Source organism: Megascapheus bottae, chromosome 3, assembly GCF_031878675.1.
Source record: "Megascapheus bottae isolate mThoBot1 chromosome 3, mThoBot2.hap1, whole genome shotgun sequence".
Lineage (NCBI taxonomy): Eukaryota > Metazoa > Chordata > Mammalia > Rodentia > Geomyidae > Megascapheus > Megascapheus bottae.
This window is the reverse complement of record NC_143511.1, coordinates 34,064,562-34,074,107: the sequence shown is the minus strand read 5'-3', so window position 1 is coordinate 34,074,107 and position 9,546 is coordinate 34,064,562. Positions and strand designations below refer to the sequence as shown.

General features: G+C 53.4%; 1 protein-coding gene across 9 annotated transcripts in view; it reads right to left on the bottom strand.

The window, feature by feature from the left end:
- Nucleotides 1-663: 663 nt before the first annotated feature.
- Iqce (IQ motif containing E) overlaps nt 664-9,546 on the bottom strand; it is a 41,654-nt gene continuing 32,771 nt past the window's right edge. For 2 of the 9 annotated variants that reach the window (XM_090329837.1, XM_090329838.1), the window contains exons 16-22: nt 8,789-9,013; nt 8,196-8,219; nt 6,615-6,725; nt 6,080-6,201; nt 5,878-5,975; nt 5,222-5,314; nt 664-2,143 (exon numbers count right to left, since the gene is read on the bottom strand). In XM_090329837.1, coding sequence (XP_090185963.1) covers nt 2,013-2,143; nt 5,222-5,314; nt 5,878-5,975; nt 6,080-6,201; nt 6,615-6,725; nt 8,196-8,219; nt 8,789-9,013 — 804 coding nt within the window. In that variant the 3' untranslated portion in view covers nt 664-2,012. Of the gene's footprint in view, nt 2,144-5,221; nt 5,976-6,079; nt 6,202-6,614; nt 6,726-8,195; nt 8,220-8,788; nt 9,014-9,546 lie in introns of those variants that run through there. The other 7 variants (XM_090329842.1, XM_090329839.1, XM_090329840.1 and 4 more) reach the window with 7 other exon arrangements.

Below are 9,546 nucleotides of genomic sequence, written 5' to 3'. Positions count from 1 at the left end.
TCATGCCCTGAGCTGAAGCCCAGGACTAGCAAATAAATAAATAATGCTCCTCAGATCTCAGCCTCCTCAGTGGCTAGGATTATAGGTGTGAGCCATTGGTACCTGCCTCTGGAATGTTCTTCTAAAGTAGACTGCCTATGTAGCTTGTAGTAGGCAGTGGTTTTTTTTTTTTTTTTTTTTTTTTTTGCCAGTCCTGGGCTTGAACTCAGGGCCTGAGCACTGTCCTTAGACTTTCTCAAGGCTAGAGCTCTACCACTTGAGCTTCAGCACCACTTCCGGCTTTTTTCTAACCGAGGAATCGAACCTGGGTCTTCGTGCATGCTAGGCAAGCACTCTACCACTAGGCCAAATTCCCGGCCCTGTAGTAGGTAGTTTTGCTATGGCTCTTTAAGTTCAAGGGCACAATAACCCTCACCCAGAAGTGTGTACACTTGGACCTGCCTTGGCACTTATCTCTGAGGTCCTGGCTTCCCCTGGACTCTGCTCCCAGGCTCCCTAGGCTGTCAGTCCCCACCCCTCCCCACATGCAGGTCCTTGTGAGCTGCACCCTCATGATCCAAACTCCTGCGGAAATCAGCAGTGGTGGCCTGCTCCACAGGCCCTGGGGACACTCCCACTAGATGTCATGGCTGACCTGCACTGGACATCAACTGAAACACAGGCTTGAGGTGAGGTTGTTTACTGAGGTAGCTTCAGGATGGAATGTTTGCATAGATAATAGCACTGGGCCAGAGGACAGCCAGGGATATGTACATATTTACAATTCTGGGGGAAAACCCATGTCTTGGGCAAAGCTTGACCTTCTCCTCCCTTGCCTTGGGCCAGGCACCTACAGGTCAAGTCAAAGGCCCCAGGACATGCAGATCTGCCTAAAGCTGAGGTCCTGTCCTGAGCCCCCTCTCCTGACCAAGAGGAGTGCTGACACACGCTGACCCGCCTAAGCAAGGGTGTCCTGAGGATCAACTTCCTCTGGTCTTATCAGGGCTGCTGTTTCCTAGGCCACACAGGGCAGAGTGGCTATGACAGAGCCGAGGCCACTTCTGTCAGTGCTAAGGCACTGCAGGGCTACTGTGTCACCCTCTTGTGCTTTGAAGGATGGCACAGGCACACCTTTCAGTGGTGCCCACCCCAACCTAGGGGTGGGCCGGAGGCCTCTCTCTCTGAGGCTCCCATCTCAAGGCAGTCAGGGGGCCTCCTCCAAGGGGCCAGAGGAGTCCAGTGTTCTTAAGTTGTCCTGAGCGGCTGATCAGCCATCCCAGGGGAGCTCTGTGAGGCCAGGGCAGACCTGGGCTACACGTAGGCAGCTGGGTCTGGAGCATGCCCACTGGAGGCCTCCCCTTCACTGTGCTGTGTTCAGGACTGAAGCCGTCCTAGGGTGAGGAGCCGCCTCCCAGCCCTGCTGTCTGTGAGTGGACTTCTCCCCACTGCCGACCTGGCGCAGCAGCACCGACACTCTGCACTCTTGCAGTGTCCACCCACCCATGGCAGCCCTGCCCACAGTCCTGCCTACAAAGGGCAATGCCTGTGGGAGGGGTGACAAGGAGCTCATTTGGGGACCTGGATGTGTGTGGCTTCTCCCAGGCTGTGAAGTGGCGTGTCTCCTGCAGGAATGACAGGTAGGCAGGGGTGGGGGAGGCACAGGAAGCCCAGCTCACTCTTCTAAAAGCATGTGTCTGCTGGGAGAGGTCAGAGGTCCTGGTTAGTGATGACATCGCAGCATTGGCTCCTGGGTCACAGGTCAAGGTCAGGTAGAAAGGTGCTGCCTGACTGGTTTCTCCAGGGCAAAGTTCTGAACTGCAGCCAGCGTGGAGTGAGGTGGGAGGTGGCCACCTGAGGTTCTCCAAAGAATGGCACCACTGGCAGGAGAGAGAGTGGCAGGTGAGACCTGTGGAGAGGACCTGGGCGGGATGCATGTTGTTCTGTCTCTCCGGTGCCATAGTCCCCAGAGCACACCATGTCCTTTGCCCTGGCCTGTCCCTGGAAGCCCTCTGCCTGCAGACCTCAGCTGTGGCCTAGAAGGGGAAGGGGTTATTCTTCATGGGCAGAGAGGGCGCGATGATGATGTCGTCGTCAGAGTCGTCAGAGGTGCTGTCGTCCACGGGCAGGGGCGAGGCGAGCTTGGGGTCTGGAGGACAGGGTTCCGCTGAAATGAACCAGAGCGGGAAGTTGGCAAGCAATCAAGGGGCCATCCCCAACTCCCCTCCCCGACCAGAGGCTGTGCGCTGAGGGCAGGGTCTGGAAGCCTGCACATCCTACCATAAGGCCCTGCTGCTATTGTCTCCTAGCTCTGAGGAGATGGGCTGTCTCTTGGGATCAGAACACTTGCAGAGGGGTGTGGGTACATGCAGCACAAGAGGCAAGCAAGGGCCTGGTGCTGGAGACATGCCCTGGGGCTGCCAGCTAGGGATGGTGGAGGGTTTTGTTCCTGGATACCACTTCCACCACACCAGCTCCTTTACCAGGATGGGGACAGGCAACCTGAGAATGCCACCCTGGATGGCAGGGGAGAGAGAGAAGGGAGCAGACCCAAGGAAGGGCAGGAGTTACCACAGCCAAGAGCTTTGCTCTGCTAGCCTTCCCTGGCTCTCACCTGTCATCTGAGCTACTTAGGAGGCTGAGGTTGTTGGGATCAAGATTTGAGGCCAGCATGGACAGAAAAAAAAAGTCTTCAATGGAGGGCTGGACCTGATAGTATGATTTTCTCTCCATGCTACACCAAGGCTGGATCTCAAACAGCAAGCAAAAACCACAACTGGGGTCATGGCTCAGTAGTAAGTGCACTTATTTTCTTCTAGAGGGAGTAAAGAAGTTGCTTGGGGTTGGTGCTTCAAGCCTGCAATCCTAGCTACTCAGGGGGCTGAGATCTAAGGATCACAGTTCAAAGCCAGCCTAGGCAGGAAAACCCATAACTTTTATCCCCAGTTAACCACCAAAAAGCCAGAAGTGGATGTTAGAATGATATAATGCTATCTTTGAGCAAAATACCTCAGGGACAGCACTTTGGACCCGAGTTCAAACCCTAAGATTGGCATCAGAAAAGAAAAAAAAAGCTGGCAGTAGAAGTGTGGTTCAAGTGGTAGAATGCCAGCCTTGAGTGAAAAAGCTGAGGGATAGAACTCAGGCTCTGAGTTCAAGCCCCAGCACTAGAATAAAAGAAACAAAATGAAAAACATAGGGCTGGGAGTGTGGCTTAGTGGTAAAGTGCCCCCATATGTATGAAGCCCTGGATTCGATTTCTCAGTACCACATAAACAGAAAAAATTAGAAGTTGTTTAGTGACTCAAGTGGTAGAGCACTAGCCTTGCACACAGAGAGGCTTAGGGACAGTGCCTAGACCCAGTTCAAGCCCCAGAACTAGCAAAAAACCAAAACAAGACAAAACAAAAAACCAACAGCCAATCCAGTGCTTATGCCTGGTACTGGGCATTACTAGAGGTGGCAGTGGCTCATGCCTGTGATTCTATCTGCTCAGGAGGCTGAGTGCTACAAGATTGTGGTTTGAGAACAGACTGAGTAGAAAAGTTCACTGGAGTCCATCTGCAAGATAACCACCAAAAATCAGGGCTGAAGCTGGGTGCAGTGGCTCATGCCTGTAATCTTAACTTCTCAGGAGACTAAGATCTGAGGATCACAGTTCAAAGCCAGCCCGGGCACTAAAGTCTGAAAGTCTTATCTCCATTAACCACTAGAAAACAGGAAATGGTGCTGTGGCTTCAGGGGTAGAGCTGTAGCCTTGAGCTGAAGAGCTCAGGGGGACAACGCCCAGGCCAAGTTCAAGCCCCACTACCAAAAAAATCAGGGCTGAGCTGGACGTTGGTGGCTCATATCTATTAATCCTAGCTACTCAGAAGGCTGAGACCTGATGACTGTGGTTCAAAGCCAGCTAGGGCTGGCAAGTCTCTGAGTCTCTTATCTCCAATTGACCAGGAAACTGGAAATGAAGCTGTGGCTCAAAGTGGTGTGCTAGCCTTGACTGAAAAACCTCGAGAATATTGGTCAGGCCCTGAGTTCAAGCCCCATGACTGACAAAAAAAAGCAGGGTTATAGGCATGACTCAAATGGTAGAATGATATCTGAGCAAGTATAAGGCCCAAGTACTGATCCCCTTAAAAAAAAAGAAACAACCAGGCTGGGATTTTGGCCTAGTGGTAGAGTGCTTGCCTAACTTGCGTGAAGACCCAGGTTTGATTCCTTGGTACTACGTACATAGCGGGGAAAAAAAGCTGGAAGAGGTGCTGTGGTTTACATGGCAGAGTGTTAACCTTGAGAAAAAACTCAAGGACAGTGCAGAGGCTCTGAGTTCAAGCCCCAGGACTGGCAAAAACCAACCAACCAACCAACCATAATTAGCTCTCCAGGCATGGTGGCTCCTGCTTTGGGCAGTTAGGCAGTAGGACTGTGAATTTGAGGCCAGACTGGGCTACACCATTGCATTGTCTCCAAACCCTATCACCAGAGGAGGCCCAGACAGGTGGGTTTACATTTTGTATTGGACCTGTACCCTTGCATCAGTGTTGTGTCTGGGCTGGCACCTACAGTCAGGTTGCTGAATCTACCACTTTAAGGTCATTTGCACTGGACACACGAAAGTGCAACATGTACAGACATTTCAGCCCTGTTCAAATAATCTAAAGGTCACCAGACAGCAGGTCTGGTGAGATCAAGATAAACCAGGATTTGGGGGAACAGCCTTCTGGGGCACCCAGGGCGCTGGTGCATGCTGGGTTCTGTTTCCCAAGTTTTGTAGATGGGGATTTGGAGATAGTACCAAAGTTTACTATTTTCTAGTTCCGACAAAGTTAGAAATGCATTGGCTTTGGAAGAGGGAGGCGACAAAAATGCTATTTCAAACATGACGTTCAGGCCGGCACCAGTGATTCACACCTGTAATCCTAACTACTCAGGAAACTGAGCCCTGGAGGATTGAGGTATGAAGCCAGGCAGGGTAGAGAAGTATAAGACTCCATCTTCAAGTAACCAGCAAAATGGCTAGATGAGAGGTATGCTTCAAGTGGTAGAACACCAACCTTGAGCAAAAAAAAGCCTGGAAAGTGCTAGCCTCTGGGCTCAAGCCCTGCTATGGGGAGGGTATCCAGCGACAGAGTGTGCCTGAAGCAGGGAAGCCTGGCCTGGCTGCAGGCAGGCAGGATGGGGCAAGTCATGATGGGAACCTCTGCTATCAGAGGACAGGTAAGTGTTGGGGATGGTACAATCTCCTTACCAGAGTGCAACTGTGGGCCCAGCATCTCTCCGGGCCTAGGCTGGGGTTCATCCTCTGTGGCCTCCCCACTGCTGGCTTCACTCTGCTCCTTATCTGGGGGGATACACAAATGGGGCCTCATTCTGCGTACGGCATTTCCCCCTGTCACGGTTCATAGGGTAGGTCTTCTCTGCCCTTGTGTGTCCTCTGCCACCCAGGAGCTCGGCAGAGGAACCTCTCTGTAAGGCCTCCGGGCCACGCGACTGCAGGACATGTCTCTGCCTGATGACGCCACAGGTCTCAGGACCACAGGTTCTGGGGGGTTGGAAGTGATGTTGAGGCCGTTTAGTCTGTTCCCACTGTGCTGGGGTGCAGAGATGCCAGAGATGCGGGGCAGGGCAGGGCCGGTGGGGTGCAGACCTCAGGGCCGGCCCTAGGCTTCAATGAGCTCCAGGATCTGTGTGTTCTGTCAGCCAGGGAAGGAACAGGGCCTTGCTGGCAGCTGGGCGAGATGCCCAGCTTTAGGAGCTTCATGCAGCCCCAGCACCAGGGATGTGGCTGGGTGTGAGGAGGGGCCACGCATGGGGTCAGCCCACAAGCTTCTGGGGGCTTCATGCTTTGGGTTTGAACCTTGGAGGGCTAGCAGCCCTGGCACCAGAACGAAATTCATGCATTACCAGGAGAAGACTCGAGGGGGGATGGGGAGGTAGCTTCGGGGAATGTGGCTGGATCTGCTCTCCTTGGAGACGTGGTGGCTGTCCCTTTGTTGGTGGCACTGGAAGAGATAAGGCCTCGGCTGATGGGGTGGCGCTCACTGACTGCCCAGGCCACCACCCACGTAGAGGCCCCACCCAGGTGCTTCCCCACAGGAGCGCTCACCTGTACCTGTCCCGGGCCAGGTGCCCCCGGAGGACAGACTGGATGATGGTGACAGCCTCCTCTTGGCCTGGGCTAGCCTCAGTCTGGGGGGCGGGGCTCGGGACGCGGGGCTCGGGGGAGCTCTGAGAGCAACAACAGGGGAGAGGCCCGAGGGCACCCTTGCTGGCGCCTTTCCAGGTGACCCTTCACTGTCTGCTTGACTCAGAGACCTCCATGCTCTAAGGGACTCTGGAGTATTTTAGGATTTGAGACAGGAACTTGCTATGTATCTAGGCTCCATGCCTCAGCCTCCAGCTCTGGGATTACAGGCATGAACCACCATGCCTGGCTGGGAGGGTCCTATGATGTTCACCTCATCCTTAGGAGTGGCTGACATGGACAGCATGTTTTTCTTGTGAGGTACCTCTCCAGCCCTCAGAACAAGAAGACCTCCAAGGTTAAGCTCACCACCCACCCAGGAGGCCCTGCTGGGTCTTTCCAGGGCCACTTAAAGCTGAGAGTAATCCAGTGGCTGAGTCTAGTCCCGATGGTTTACCTGGTCCTGCAGGGCTGGCATGGGGGGCGATGTGGAATGGTGTATGGGGCTGGCGAGCAGTCTGGATCGTGCGAGGTGTCCCCTGAAAGCCACCTGCAGCACCACGGTCGCCTGGTGGGAAGAGAAAAAGCCTTGTTTAGCATTCCTGCAAGGCGGGAAGGAAGAGACTGATGAGCAGATGCAGAAATGTGGGGGCAGAGGTGCAGGGGAGAGGCAGCAGCAGGATGGCCCAGCAAGGAGCCTGGGAGTCAGTGAGTCAGGCACTCGCCACATCCTCCAGGCTTGTGCTGTCTGCACTGTACCAGAGAAGTTTCTCATTTCTCCACTGCTGTCCCTCCCCGGTCCCCAGGGCTTTCGTCTCAGGACCAGGGGCACAGGCCCAGGCTGCTGGGTGACAGGCAATCCTGATGGGTTATCTGTCCCCTCACCCTATCCTTGGCAGACTTCTTGGGAAATAAGCCCCTAAGGCCCCAGGCAGATGCTATGTGCTAGGTGACTGCTGCCTGATGTATATGTCCACTGCCACAGTGACACAGACTTCAGAGGACACACATGCATGTGGATCAACCAGAGAGGTTCAGCCACTTCCATTACAGCCATCAGGAAGATTTGTCTTCCCGCTGGAAACCTGCAGACCAGAGCGTAGTTCATCTCACTAATCTCAGTTCTTTGGGGTGGAGGTCCTCTCTAGTTTAAAGCTTACTGGTTTTTCTGAGGTAGTCTCACTGTGTAACCCAGACTGGCCTCAAATCTCTCAATCCTCTGGCCTCAAGTGCCAAGGAGGATGTCTTCTTTTCTTCAGAAGTACTGACCAGGCCATGCTCGCAGCCTTGTTCTTTTCTTTGGAGGCACATCTCACAGGCCTGCCACTCCCAATTCTCCTTTGTAGGCCTCCCAAGTGCTGGCACTACAGGCATGCCCCACACCTGGCTGGGTATTGTCAGTTCTGATTGTGGCCATCCTGGGAGAGGTAACTGCTGGCTGTAGTAGCTGGGGTCTCCTGGTGGTATCTGCCTCAGTGAGCTGGTGATGAGCAGTATGTGTGGCTGACACTGGAGAGGCTACTGTAACGGCATGGAACTGGAGGCCATGGCAGTGGAGGAAGCTACCGTTTGTGTTGCGTGGCACGTACTTTTCTTCAGCTATGTTTGGTGGGGTGGAGACAGAGAAGGCAGCAGAAGACTCACCAGGGAAGGAGCGGGGGTAGGATGAGAAAGGAGGTACAGAAGGGGTGGTGGGGCTATGCGGGCTATGGGAGGCCTACAAAAGCCTCACGCTCGACAGGCAGGCATTCTACTGTGGAACCACATCCTCAGTCCTCTCTGCATTTTCCCTTTGTTTTACAGAAAGCCTTGTGCTTGTGTCCAGGGTGGCCGTGGACTCTGTTCCTCCAACCTCTGTTTCTATTTATTTGGCACTTGGGCTCATTTGATGTTTCTACTATTTATGTATTTTAAACACAATGTGAGAGTTTGATTTCATAAATATCAGGACTTAAGGCTAGGTCTGTCAGTATCTCTCAGTGATTTCTCTTCAAGTGAAAACACATCTTCTGATATTGGTAAAATTAACTCTGCTTACCTCATCCAGAATAGCTTGTCTTCTCTGAAACAGAGTTAAAAAAAATGCGTTAGCAAGAGTAAGGTGAGTTCCTCTGTCCAGTTCACCCACACCAAGTCATGGAGGAGAGGAGTGAGGAGAGCAGGGGTGAGAAGTGGGAGGGAGGAGCTGGGAAACAAGGATGTGCTGGAAAAGTGGAAAGCCACTGGAAGGGCATGTGGTGCCCGCTATGCAGCTATTCAAACATGACAGGGAACCATGGCAGCAACCTTCTGTCTTTTTGGCCAGTTCTGGGGCTTGGGTCTGGGTCTGGGGTCTGGGTACTGTCCTTGGACACTTTTTGCTCAAGGCTAGCACTCTGCCTCTTGAGCCACAGTGCCACTTGTGGCTTTTTCTGTGTATGTGGTACTGAGGAATGAAACCCAGGGCTTTGTGAATGCTAGGCGGGTACTCTACTACCAGACCATGCTCCTGGCCCCTGCAATGTGTTCTAGAAGAATGAAGGCCCACTGGTGGTGGGATGGGGACAACTCCTTCCCTGCAGGCCCTGTTTCAGATGACCTAAGCTGTGAACCGGGCCACCATGAGGGAACTGTCCGGACTAGGGCACTCACTTGCTGCTGGCGGGCCTTCCACCAGGCCTGCAGGGTCCTGGCGGCGACCTCTCTCCTGTCACAGCAGGGGCTGGGAATGGGGTCTGGGCTGAGGGACTCCAGGCAGCCCTCCTGCCCCTCCTCGCTACAGGAATCCAGCTCTAAGTCTGGGTGTGAGTGCTCACTGCAGGGCGAAGGTGTGCGGAGCTCGTCAGGGTCTTGCAGAAAATGGAGGGGTGCAGGCTCCTGCACACAGATAGATACCTATCAGCCTTCAGGCAGGATATTGCCTGGCATGCTGTGGGGCCCTGCTCATCAGATGAGACTAGGAATCTGTGTTCTGCATCTTTATCACACCTCTTGACTGAGACACACAACACAGCATTGAGGCTCTGAGGAAGATATGGTCCCACTAGGAAGCTTGTCCACAGGACAGCCACAGACCCATCTTGTGACAGCATAGGACTCAAGGATTAACTGATTTTATGCTGGGTGTGGAGGCTCACAGCTATAATCCCAGCTAATTGGGGGCGGGGTACAACAGAGAAGATGACCATTTGATGACAATTGGTACAAAAAGTCTGCAAGATCCTATCTATATCATCAAATAGGCAGGCTGGGTATGAAGGCTTATACCTATAATCCCAGGTACTAAGAAGGCAAGGGCCAGGAGAATCATGGTTTGAGGCTGACTGGGCAATACTTAGTGATATTCCACCTCAACCAGCAGGCGAGGCATGGTGAAGCACAGCTGTAATCTCAGCTGCTTGGAACCACAG